General features: G+C 39.7%; 1 protein-coding gene across 1 annotated transcript; it reads left to right on the forward strand.

Annotated features, from left to right (window-relative positions):
- On the forward strand, nucleotides 1-12,519 carry LOC121857494 (xanthine dehydrogenase/oxidase-like). The gene is made up of 18 exons (XM_042353580.1): nucleotides 1-23; nucleotides 267-382; nucleotides 900-992; nucleotides 1,169-1,373; nucleotides 1,865-1,943; nucleotides 2,702-2,811; nucleotides 2,918-3,101; nucleotides 3,301-3,496; nucleotides 3,724-3,888; nucleotides 4,138-4,268; nucleotides 4,649-4,813; nucleotides 9,567-9,695; nucleotides 10,075-10,208; nucleotides 10,603-10,690; nucleotides 10,962-11,123; nucleotides 11,627-11,723; nucleotides 12,065-12,172; nucleotides 12,380-12,519. Exons 6-18 carry the CDS (start codon nucleotides 2,774-2,776, stop codon nucleotides 12,448-12,450), a joined length of 1,668 nt encoding a protein of 555 aa, XP_042209514.1. The 5' UTR covers nucleotides 1-23; nucleotides 267-382; nucleotides 900-992; nucleotides 1,169-1,373; nucleotides 1,865-1,943; nucleotides 2,702-2,773; the 3' UTR covers nucleotides 12,451-12,519.
- The last annotated feature ends 1,494 nt before the right edge of the window (nucleotides 12,520-14,013 follow it).

Genomic DNA, 14,013 nt, shown 5'->3' on the forward strand with positions numbered 1-14,013 from the left:
CGAGGCTCCTACACAGTGTAGTGGTGAGTGTACAGTGTAGTGGTGAGTGAACAGTGTAGTAGGTGTAGGATGTGTACATGAGGTGTAGGATGTGTACATGAGGTGTAGGAGGTGTACATGAGGTGTAGCTAGTATACAATAGGTTTAGGTAGTGTTAATCCACATGAAATCCAACAAATCCAGACTAAATCCACTTATGTTTACTCTTACACGAACGCCTACCTAAAAAAAAAACGATAATAAATCCGGATTCTATTCACGAACAGGAGAGGCAGAGTTTATAGAGCTGATGCCTCGTATATCACAGGAGCATTACGGGTGGTTCGTCACGTCGACACAAGCCAATGCAACTATCGTGTCAGTTGATGCTACTACTGCTCTGGTGAGGTGTGTGTGTGTGTGTGTGAGTGTGTGTGTGTGTGAGGTGTGTGTGTGTGGGGTGGAGGAGGGGGGGACAGGGGTGTGTGTGGGGGAAGGGGGGGGAGGGTGTGGGGGTGGGCAGGGGTGTGTTTGTGTGGGGAGGGGGTAGGGTGGGGGAAGGGGGGAGGGGTGTGGGGGGTGGGCAGGGGTGTGTTTGTGGGGGAGGGAGGTGTGGGAAGGGGGCAGGGGGTGTTTGTGGGAGGGTGTGTGTGGGTGTGTGTGTGTGTGTGTGTGTGTGTGTGTGTGTGTGTGTGTGTGTGTGTGTGTGTGTGTGTTTGTCTTAACCACCCTGGTTCATCTAACCCACCTTACCCACCTGGAACAGCCCACCTAACCCACCTACACCCTCAAAATAGAACCACCATTAAATCTAACTCACTTAATCTCAACCCTACCTTAAAATTCACCTAATCCACCCCCACCGAACCCACTTTACCCACCTGGAAGAGCCCACCTAACCCACCTACACCCCTGTACAGGCCGTGAGCGGTGTGGTGACCTTCCTAAGTGCCAAGGACATCACGGGCGTAAACAACATCCAAGTTATGGCTACACCCGAGTTCGCCCAGCCAGTAAGTAACCGTGTTTGTCCTTTTTTTTTTACCTTTTTACGATTTTTGGCCTTTTTTGACCTTTTTGGCCTTTTTTGACTTATGGGAAATTTTGTGAATATTTTAAAGTGAGTTTGAGTAATATTAGAACTTTCCCAACTATCTATCTATCTATATAACCACCAACCCCAAAACAGCTCTTTGCCGAGGGACGAACGGGGTACTACGGCCAGCCAATCGGATTAATCGTTGCAACCACCACCGAAATCGCCCAATCAGCAGCCAGCTTAGTAGTGGTGACCTACGATGACCCCAAACCACCTGTGTTGACCATAGATGAAGCCCTCAAGAAGCCTCTACCACCGGGACAGTTTGACCCCTTTGTAGAGGGTGATGTTGATGGTGAGAGAGAGTGAGAGAGAGTGAGAGAAAGAAAGAGAGCCTTCTGGTAGTCATTTAAAGGCACCAATCATAGAACATCCTTATCAAAACAATATACATTAACCAATCACATCACTCCATATCCATGACGTAAAATCTCTCAACCAATCATATAACTCCTAATCCATGATCTCACATCTCATAACCAATCACATCACTCCATATCCATGACGTCAAATCTCACACCCAATCATATAGCTCCAAATCCATGACCTCACTTCTTATAACCAATCACATCACTCCATATCCATGACGTCAAATCTCACACCCAATCATATAGCTCCAAATCCATGACCTCACTTCTTATAACCAATCACATCACTCCATATCCATGACATCAAATCTCACAACCAATCATATAACTCCAAATCCATGACCTCACTTCTCATATCAATCACATCACTCCAAATCCATGACGTCACATAAAATAACCAATCACGTGTCTTCCTCAGCTGGATTCGCGGCATCTACGCATATCATTGAGGGAGAATTACGTCTGGTGGACAATATCACTTCCACTTAGAGAACCAGGTGAGTATGGCGTATATTTATGACGTATTAATGACGTCACATCAATAAACACACATAGGGTATAACCTCTCTTTAACGAACACCTTTCTAAAGGGTACAGTCAACTATATGGAGGTTTTTACATCTACTGGACCCCGATATAACAACAGGTTGACAATATGACGACAGATAGACAAAAATACGTCAGGTAAGACCAAAAATACGTCAGGTAGACCAAAAAATACGTCAGAGTAGACCAAAAAATACGTCAGGTAGACCAAAAATTACGTCAGGTGGACCAAAAATACGCCAGGTAGACCAAGCCGTCAGGTGAGCCAAAAATACGTCAGGTAGCAGACCAAAATACGCCAATTAGACCAAAAAATACGTCAGGTAGACCAAAAAATACGTCAGGTAGACCAAAAATACGCCAGACAGACCAAAATACGTCAGGTAGACCAAAAAATACGATCAGGTGGGCTAAAAATACGTCAGGTAAACCAAAAAAAATACGTCAAATTAGACCAAAAAATACGCCAGGTAGACCAAAAATACGTCAGGTAGACCAAAAATACGTCCAGGTAGACCAAAAATACGTCAGGTGGACAAAAAATACGTCAGGTAGACCAAAAATACGTCAATTAGACAAAAATACGTCAGGTAGACCAAATTAAGACAAATGTGAATTCATTAAATAAAATTACAATTAAGAAGCCAAAAACAAACCTTAATTTAACATTATATTAACACAACAACTTAACATTTATTTAACATTACAGGTGACGTTAGCCATACCCACAGAAGATGGCTTAGACGTTCATGCTGGTAGCCAATGGATAGCTGGTACTCAGATGGCTATTGGGCAGGTGCTTGGGATATCAGATAACAGGTGGGTAATAATAGTAGTAATAGTAATAGTAGTAGTAGTAGTAGTTGTAATAAAATAATAATAATAATAACAGCAAACACCTAATCAACCAATCCCTAATCCACAGCGTCAACGTAACAGTGAAGCGGATTGGTGGTGGATTCGGTGCCAAGATTGACCAATGTAACATCATATCTACAGCTGCTGCTTTGGCTGCTACCACAATTCGAAAACCAGTTAAGATTGTGGTTGATTTAGATACCAATATGACAATATATGGTGGTAGGGATCCATTCTACTCCACTTATAAGGTAGGTGATGGTGGTAGTAGTAGTAGTAGTAGTAGTAGTAGTAGTAGTAGTAGTAGTAGTAGTAGTAGTAGTAGTAGTAGTAGTAGTAGTAGTAGTAGTAGTAGTAGTAGTAGCAGTTGTTGTTGTCGTAATAAAATAATAATAATAATAATAATATCAGACCAAAACAAACCCTCCCTCACCTCTCCTCCCTCTCTAGGTAGGGGTAGACGACCAGGGCCTCCTACAAGCAGTTCAGGCAACCATAACAAGCGATTCTGGTTACACTGGCACTGACCCTAACTGCCCATTAGCCCCGGATTGCGTACCATCTTGTTACGCTTGTCCCAACTTTCTCGTGACGCCGCAGTTTGTTTTGACGAATACGTCGTGTAATACCTACTGTAGGACCCCAGGTGAGTGGATGGATAGGTGGATAGATGGATAGATAGATAGATAGATAGAACCTAACCTAACCTAACCTAACCTAACCTATATTTCAACAAAACTAAAATAGATCTGAGGCAAAAATATGTAAATAGATGAATTAATTTTTAAGATGAAAAAAAAACAATAACAAACTCTCTCTCTCTCTCTCTCTCTCTCTCTCTCTCTCTCTCTCTCTCTCTCTCTACCCCCACAGGAACCTTCGAGGGGGTGACTCTGATGGAAGAGATCTTAGACCACGTAGCAGCAACACTGAATATCGACCCTATTGACATACGAAAGAGGAACCTCATGCTTAATGGGTCAACAATGAGAGTTAACCATTGTTTACTAAGGGCACGTGCTCGTTTGGCTGGGAAAGGTGAGTGGGATAGGTGTGGGATAGTGTGGGATAGTGTGGGATAGTGTGGGATAGTAGGGTATTAATCTAACCTGACCAAAATACAAGGTAATCTAACCTAATCTAACCAAAATACAACGTAATCTAACCTAATCTAACCAAAATACAACGTAATCTAACCTAATCTAACCAAAATACAACGTAATCTAACCTAATCTAACCAAAATACAACGTAATCTAACCAAAATACAACGTAATCTAACCAAACAGAAGCCCTAGCAGCACTGAAGGCACCCCTGACCCTAACAGTGCCAAAGAACTTCATCTCAGATATGATTGACCAATTAATGACCTCAGCTGACGTCGACGCGCGTAAACAAGCAGTTGCTGAGTTCAACCAGGTAAGGTCACCACCAATTAAGGCACTATTTGACCCAATTTGACCCTATTCATGGCTATTTAAACCTCATTACAATCATTATAAACCAATTTAGACTATTTTAGACCATTTAGACGATATTAACCCATTTTTTCACCATTTTAACCCCATTTCCCACCATTTTAACCCATTTCCCACCATTTTAACCCATTTCCCACCATTTTAACCCATTTCCCACCATTTTAACCCATTTCCCACCATTTTAAACCCATTTCCCACCATTTTAAACCCATTTCCCACCATTTTAACCCATTTCCCACCATTTAAACCCCATTTCCCACCATTGAAAACCCATTTCCCACCATTTTAACCCATTTCCTTCTATTTTCACCCTTACCTCAGGCTAACAGATGGAAGAAAAGGGGCATTGCTCTGATGTCCATGAGCTGGCCCCATTCAGTGGACCTACGTTACCCATTCAGTGTCCTCGTGTCCATAAATGCCCGGGATGGCTCCGTGGCCGTGTCTCATGGGGGTACTGAGATGGGACAAGGCATCAATACCAAGGTAGGACATTAGGGAGGGTGTCCTTAATACTCGTAGGATATGTTAACTAAGGTTGGACATTGGGGGGGGGGTGTCCTTAATACTCGTAGGATATGTTAACTAAAATTGGGACATTGGGTGTCATAATACTCGTAGGATATGTTAACTAAGGTAGGACATTGGGGGTGTCTTAATACTCGTAGGATATATTAGCTAAGGTAGGACATTGGGAGGGTGTAATACTCGTAGGATATGTTAACTAAGGTAGGACATTGGGAGGTGTCATAATACTCGTAGGATATGTTAACTAAGGTAGGACATTGAGGTGTCATATACTCGTAGGATATGTTAAACTAAGGTAGGACATTGGGAGGTGTCATAATACTCGTAGGATATGTTAACTAAGGTAGGACATTGAGGTGTCATAATACTCGTAGGATATGTTAACTAAGGTAGGACATTGGAGGTGTCCTTAATACTCGTAGGATATGTTAACTCAAGGTAGGACATTAGGGAGGTGTTCTTAATACTCGTAGGATATGTTAACTAAGGTGGACATTAGGGAGGTTACATATACTCAGGATATGTTAACTAAGGTAGGATATTAGAGTGTCCTTAATACTCGTAGGATATGTTAACTAAGGTAGGAAATAGAGGTCCTTAATACTCGTAGGATATGTTAACTAAGGTAGGACATTGGGGAGAGTGTCCTTAATACTCGTAGGATATGTTAACTAAGGTAGGACATTGGGGGTGTCATAATAGGTGTTAACAAGTAGGACATTGGAGATTATCCATAATATAGGATATGTTAACTAAGGTAGGACATTAGGGAGGTGTCCTTAATACTCGTAGGATATGTTAACTAAGGTAGGACATTGGGAGGTGTTCTTTAATACTCGTAGGATATGTTAACTAGGTAGGACATTAGGAGGGTGTCCTTAATACTCGTAGGATATGTTAACTAAGGTAGGATATTGGGAGGTGTCAAACTCGTAGGATATGTTAACTAAGGTAGGATATTGGGGAGGTGTCCTTAATACCCGTAGGATATGTTAACTAAGGTAGGACATTAGGAGGTGTTCTTAATATCAGGATATGTTAACTAAGGTAGGACATTAGGAGGGTGTTCTTAATACTCGTAGGATATGTTAACTAAGGTAGGATATTTGGAGAGTGTCCTTAATACTCGTAGGATATGTTAACTAAGGTAGGACAATAGGGGGGTGTTCTTAATACTCGTAGGATATGTTAACTAAAAGACAGGATATGGAGGTGTCATACTCGTAGGATATGTTAACTAAAATTAGGAATGGGAGGTTGTACTCGTAGGATATGTTAACTAAATTAGGACATTAGGTGTCCTAATACTCGTAGGATATGTTAACTAAGGTAGGACATTGGAGGTTGTAATATTCGTAGGATATGTTAACTAAGGTAGGACATTAGGAGGTGTTTTAATACTCGTGGATATGTTAACTAAGGTAGGACATTAGGTGTCATAATACTCGTAGGATATGTTAACTAAGGTAGGATATTGGGGGTGTCCTTAATACTCGTAGGATATAAATATGCTAAGGTAGGACATTAGGGAGGGTGTTCTTAATACTCTAGGATATGTTAACTAAGGTAGGATATTGGGGGTGTCCTAATACTCATGGGATATGTTAACTAAGGTAGGATATTAGGTGTCCTTAATACTCGTAGGATATGTTAACTAAGGTAGGACATTAGGAGGTGTTCTTAATACTCGTAGGATATGTTAACTAAGGTAGGATATTGGAGTGTCTTAATACTCGTAGGATATGTTAACTAAGGTAGGACATTGGAGTGTCCTAATACTCGTAGGATATGTTAACTAGGTTGGACATTGGAGTGTCTTAATACTCGTAGGATATGTTAACTAAGGCAGGACAGAAGTGTCCTTAATACTCAGGATATGTTAACTAAGGTAGGACATTGGGTGTGTAATACTCATAGGATATGTTAACTAAGGTTAGGACTGGAAGTGTCATAATACTCGTAGGATATGTTAACTAAGGTAGGACATTGGAGGTGTCTTAATACTCATGGATATGTTAACTAAGGTAGGACATTAGAGTGTCCTTAATACTCGTAGGATTATGTAAATTAGGACATTGGAAGTGTCATAATATAATAGGATATATGTTAACTAAGGTAGGACATTGAAGTGTCTTAATACTGTAGGATATGTATTATTAAGGTAGGACATTGGAGGTGTCTTAATACTCTCGTAGGATATGTTAACTAAGGTGGGACATTGGAGGTGTCATATACTCGTAGGATATGTTAACTAAGGTAGGACATTGGGGTGTCATTAATACTCGTAGGATATGTTAACTAAGGTAGGACATTAGGGAATGTCCTTAATACTCGTAGGATATGTTAACTAAGGTAGGACATTGGGGGTGTCCTTAATACTCGTAGGATATGTTAACTAAGGTAGGACATTGGGAGGGTGTCCTTAATACTCGTAGGATAATGTTAACTAGGTAGGACATTGGGGGTGTCCTTAATACTCTAGGATATGTTAACTAGGTAGGACATTGGGGAGGTGTCCTTAATACTTGTAGGATATGTTAACTAGGTAGGACATTGGAGGTCTCATAATACTCGTAGGATATGTTAACTAAGGTAGGACATTGGGAGTGTCCTAATACTCGTAGGATATGTTAACTAGGTAGGACATTGGAAGTGTCCTTAATCGTAGGATATGTTAACTAAGGTTGGACATTGGGGTGTCCTTAATACTCGTAGGATATGTTAACTAAGGTAGGACATTGGGGGTGTCCTTAATACTCGTAGGATATGTTAACTAAGGTAGGGACATTGGGGGTGTCCTTAATACTCGTAGGATATGTTAACTAGGTTGGACATTGGGGGTGTCCTTAATACTCGTAGGATATGTTAACTAAGGTAGGACATTGGGGGGTGTCATAATACTCGTAGGAATATGTTAACTAAGGTAGGACATTGGGTGTCATAATACTCGTAGGATATGTTAACTAAGGTTAGGACATTGGAGGTGTCATAATACTCGTAGGATATGTTAACTAAGGTAGGACATTGGGGGTGTCATATACTCATAGGATATGTTAACTAAGGTAGGACATTGGAGTGTCCCTAATACTCGTAGGATATGTTAACTAAGGTAGGACATTGGGGGTGTATAATATCGTAGGATATGTTAACTGAAGTGGGACATTGGAGGTGTCACATACTCGTAGGATGTATTAACTGAATTACAGGACATTGGGGAGATTGTCCATTAATACTCGTAGGATATGTTAACTAAGGTAGGACATTGGAGGTTGTAATACTCGTAGGATATGTTAACTAAGGTTGGACATTGGGGGGGGTGTCCTTAATACTCGTAGGATATGTTAACTAGGTAGGACATTGGAGGTGTCCTTAATACTCGTAGGATATGTTAACCAAATTAGGTGTCTAATACTCTGGATATTGGCTAACGACATTGGGGAGGGTGTCCTTAATACTCTAGGATATATGTTATAGGTGGACAAACCAAAAAATTGGGAGGGGTGTCATTATCAGGATATATAATCAGGATATTGGGGGGTGTCATAATACGTAGGATATGTTAACTAAGGTACGACATTGGGGAGTGTCATAACCTGTAGGATATGTTAACTAAGGTTGGACATTGGGGAGATGTTAATACTCATAGGATATGTTAACTAAGGTAGGATTAAAGTGTCATAATACTCGTAGGATATGTTAACTAAGGTACATTGGGAGTGTCATAATACTCATAGGATATGTATGGACATTGGGGAGGGTGTCATAATACTCGTAGGATATGTTAACTAAGGTACGACATTGGGATGATTAGCAATACTCGTAGGATATGTTAACTAAGGTAGGACATTAGGAGGGTGTCCTTAATACTCGTAGGATATGTTAACTAGGTATGACATTGGGGAGGGTGTCCTTAATACTCGTAGGATATTTAAACTAAGGTAAGGACATTGAAGGTGTCCTAATACTCGTAGGATATTTAAACTAAGGTAGGACATTGGAGGTGTCATAATACTCGTAGGATATTTAAACTAAGGTTGGACATTGTTAGATAGATTAGGACATCAAGACTAGACGGTTAGGATATCAATACTGAAGATTAGGACATTGTATTGGGTGATGGAGTCCTTAAACAACCATAGGACATTAGGACATGGGGTAGGATCATTGAACATGGGATGATGATGTCCTAAATGGCCGTAGGATATCCAAACTTGAGATAAGATACTATTAGTTAAGTTAGGACATTAGGGTATTGACTGATGTCCTAAACTAACCATAGGATATGAAAACTGACATACATTCATAGGATAAACCTCACAGCTGGTTCTATAACACGTTAAGAACACGTCTCACAGCTGGTTCTAAAACACGTTAAGAACACGTCTCACAGCTGGTTCTATAATACGTTAAGAACACGTCTCACAGCTGGTTCTATAACACGTTAAGAACACGTCTCACAGCTGGTTCTAAAACACGTTAAGAACACGTCTCACAGCTGGTTCTTACGTTAAGAACACGTCTCACAGCTGGTATTTTAACTAGACAGGTGGTACAGATGGTTACTAGGATATTGTACACGTTTTAACAAATCCAGATGGCTTTAAAACAACAACAAATCCCACAGCTGGTTTTAAAACAAACATTAGTCCCACAGCTGGTTCTAAAACACGTTAGGAACACGTCTCACAGCTGGTATTTTCTCCCCTCACAGGTGGCACAGGTGGCGGCGTACCAGCTGAAGGCCGACATGGATGTAGTGACCATTAGACCAACAAACACACACGTCAATGCTAATTCTTCCTGCACTTGTGGGTCGAAAGGGTCAGATGTTGCTTCCTATGTGAGTATTGTGTGTGTGTGTGTGTGTGTGTGTGTGTGTGTGTGTGTGTGTGTGTGTGTGTGTGTGTGTGTGTGTGTGTGTGTGTGTGTCTGTGTGTGTGTGTGTGTGTGTGTGTGTGTGTGTGTGTGTGTGTGTGTGTGTGTGTGTCCTGTGTGTGTGTGTGTGTGTTTATTAAGATATATTGTGACCTTTAAAACAGTCCTAAAACCTTTCTAACACCATCTAACACCCTCTGACACCATCTAACACCATCTATCATCCATCTAACACCATCCTAACACCCTCTGACACCATCTAACACCCTCTGACACCATCTAACACCCTCTATCACCATCTAACACCATCTAACACCATCTAACACCATCTAACACCATTACAGAGTGTCAGTGAGGCCTGCAAGATCATACAGGCTCGTCTGGATGAAGTGGAAGCATCAGTAGGGAAGAAATTACCCTGGAAGGAACTGATTCTCACAGCTTGGAACATGGGGGTGAATCTGTCTGAGAAATATGAGTAAGTTGGTGGATAGGTGGGTGGATAGGTGGGTGGATAGGCGGGTGGATAGGTGAATAGATGGATGGATGGGTGGGTGGATGGGTGAGTGGATGGAGTGGTGGATAGGTGAGTGGATAGGTGGGTGGATGGGTGGGTGGATAGGTGGGTGGATGGGTGGGTGGATAGTGATGGATGATGGTGGATGGGTGGGTGGATAGGTGGGTGGATAGGTGGGTGGATAGGTGGGTGGATAGGTGGATGGGTGGGTGGATAGATAGATAGACAAATAAACACCCCCTTAAAGAATTAAATACCCTCCTCCCCTTTAAATAACCCTTATTATGCCACGCCCAATAGAAAGAAGGGGGTATATAGCAATCTCTGACGGCTGTATTGGTGTCTGTCTGTACAGGAATGGCCCAGGGGAGGTCAAGAGCTATGCTGTGTTTGGTGTCGCTTGTTCAGAAGTCGAACTGGATGTATTAACGGGGCAGTATCTTGTAAGTACCTTTATAAATAGTATATTGTGGTAGGTACCTTTGTAAATAGTATATAATTGATGGTACCTTTGTAAGTATTCTATTGTGGTACATTTGTAAACATATATAATTGATGCACCTTTGTAAATAGAGTTAATTTTGATGTACCTTTGTAAACATAAATATATTTGGAGCACCTTTGTAAACAGAATTAGTTGTGGTACTGTAAATAGATCATTAAACTACCCATTATAAGTGAACTACCACTAACAACCATTAACCCATGACACAGGTGACCCGAACTGACCTTATTGAGGATGCTGGCCGTAGTCTCAGCCCATTGGTGGACGTGGGCCAAGTGGAGGGTGGGTTTATCATGGGTCAGGGGCTCTTAACTACAGAGAAACCCATTTATGACCCCACGACTGGCAAGAAACTCAGTGCTGGAACATGGGTAAGTGTCCATGGGTTAGGGAGGTATACATGGGTTATTTAGGTGAGTACATAATTATACATGACTTAAATACATAGATATACATAGAATAAATAATCAATTAAATAAGTAACTTTAACTTACCATAATAAATAAAATGAACTGAATTTTTCTCTTTAATAAATAAGTAACCCACACTCCGTTTTCTTTCACTTCCTGTTTTCTTTTTGGTACATGACTAACCCACACTCCGTTTTCTATCACTTCCCGTTTTCTTTTTTGGTACATGACTAACCCACACTCCGTTTTCTTTCACTTCCCGTTTTCTTTTTTGGTACATGACTAACCCGCACCCCGTTTTCTTTCACTTCCCGTTTTCTTTTTGGTACATGACTAACCCACACTCCGTTTTCTATCACTTCCCGTTTTCTTTTTTGGTACATGACTAACCCACACTCCGTTTTCTTTCACTTCCCGTTTTCTTTTTGGGACGTGACTAACCCGCACTCCGTTTTCTATGACAGAACTACTACATCCCGACATCCCATGATATCCCAGCTGACTTTAGGGTCACTCTGCTGTCCAATGCTCCTAACCCAATAGGAGTCCTGTCGTCTAAAGGTACAGTATGTCTGTCTGTCTGTCTCTGTCTGTCTGTGTTAAAGTGTCTTAATTTTGTAATAATAATAATAACAACAACCACCACCACAACAACAACACAACCACCACCACAACAACAACCACCACCCTGTAGCCACCACCACCACAACCTTAGCCACCACAGCAACAACAGCACCACCACAACAAGCAGCAGCCCACCACAACAACAACCACCACCACAACAACAACCACCACCACCACCACAACAACCACCACCACCAACAACAACCACCACCACAACAACAAATTTTTAAGGGTAAACTAACCTAAAATTTACCCCAATTTCTTTTTTATCCCAACAGTGACAGCTGAGCCCCCAGTCACCCTGTCCTTCTCAATAGTAATGGCTCTTCGTCAGGCGATCGCGAGCGCCAGGAAAGACGCTGGCACTCCCGGCTGGTTCAATATGAGTAAGGAACCCTCTGTCTGTTAAAGCTTGCATGTGATTGGCTGTTGTGAGAATGCTACTTGCTTTCTGATTGGTTATGTATATTAACATGAGCTATGTAGACTGTATACCTGCATAATGATTTTACTAATTATTATTATCATCATTATTATTATCATTATTATTATTATTATTATTATTATTATTATCATTATTATTATCATTTCAGACTCGCCATTGACTGTGGAAGTTCTACAGCGTTTGTGTCTAGTTGATCCATCTAGTTTAGTCATCCATTAAACCAAGAAATAACAGAAAATGGGAAATTAAACCAAGAAATAACAAAGAATGGGAAATTAAACCAAGAAATTACAGAAAAAATGGGAAATTAAACCAAGAAATAAAAGAAAATGGGAAATTAAACCAAGAAATAACAGAGAAAATGGGAAATTAAACCAAGAAATAACAGAAAATGGGAAATTAAACCAAGAAATAACAGAAAATGGGAAATTAAACCAAGAAATAACAGAAAATGGGAAATTAAACCAAGAAATAACAGAAAATAAGAATTAAACCAAGAAATAATATAAAATGGGAAATTAAACCAAAAAATAACAGAAAATAAGAATTAAACCAAGAAATAATATAAAATGGGAAATTAAACCAAGGATAATTATTTTAGCCATTTAATTCCTAGTAAAGTCAATTGTTTAAATGTCTATTGATGTCTTTTTTGATGAGTAAATGGCTTAATATTGTATTGATGTTTATTAGGGAGGAAATGGCTTCGTGATTCACCTATGTCTCAAAGTTAAGCCATAACCTAACCTAACCTAACCTAACCTAACCTAACCTTTTGAGGAAGGAAATGCCTTTGTAATTTACCTATGTCTATAATTTAAGCCATTGTTTAATTACTAATACAATAACCTAACCTAACCTAACCTAAACCAAACGTAATCTAACCAAACCTAACCTAAACCAAACGTAATCTAACCTAAACTAAACGTAATCTAACCAAACCTAACCTAAACTAAACGTAATCTAACCAAACCAAACCTAACGTAATCTAACCAAACCTAACCTAAACCAAACGTAATCTAACCAAACCAAACCTAACGTAATCTAACCAAAACCAAACATAATCTAACCAAACCATTTGAAGAAGAAAATAGCCCAGAATTAGTTAAATATGTAGATTAAGTATAAAAATGGTTTTAGGTAGGCCTAAGTTATTTAATTTCTAGTGGATTAAGTCTATTATCAAAGCTATTTAAGGCTATTAATTATAAAATAGCTTAATTTAGTCATTTAATACAATATGTAACTGTCCCTAAAATGGCCAAATATCTGTAATAGTCTTAATATAAAATGACTCTAAGATACCATTTAATTCCTAGTAGATTAAATAGGCTTCAGTGGCTATTAGACACTAGATTACGGTGATAAATAGCACAACTTGGCTATTTATCAATAGTTAGTCCATTTAATTGAGCTATTTATAAGATATATATTCAATAATGTATAAAATGGCTTGAAAATAGCAGAAAATAGTTATAAAATAGCATTAATAGCAACTAAGTCATTTACTGAGTTATATATTAAGAGCTATTTAAATATTTACTCAGAATTAGATACTAGTACAGTAAAAACTCTATTTACCGGACTATATAGAGGAAAATCCGTTATAGAGAGATGTTCGTTAAATGTGAATCCTCCATCTAACTATATTGATGAAAGTCCTTTATATCGAAGGTCTTTTATGAAACCTGTATTTAACGTATTATATGAAGAGCTATCCGTTATATGGAGTTTTTACTGTATCAGGGTTATATAAATTTGCTATATTATCAATGATTTTAA

Source organism: Homarus americanus, unplaced genomic scaffold, assembly GCF_018991925.1.
Source record: "Homarus americanus isolate GMGI-L3 unplaced genomic scaffold, GMGI_Hamer_2.0 scaffold19065, whole genome shotgun sequence".
Lineage (NCBI taxonomy): Eukaryota > Metazoa > Arthropoda > Malacostraca > Decapoda > Nephropidae > Homarus > Homarus americanus.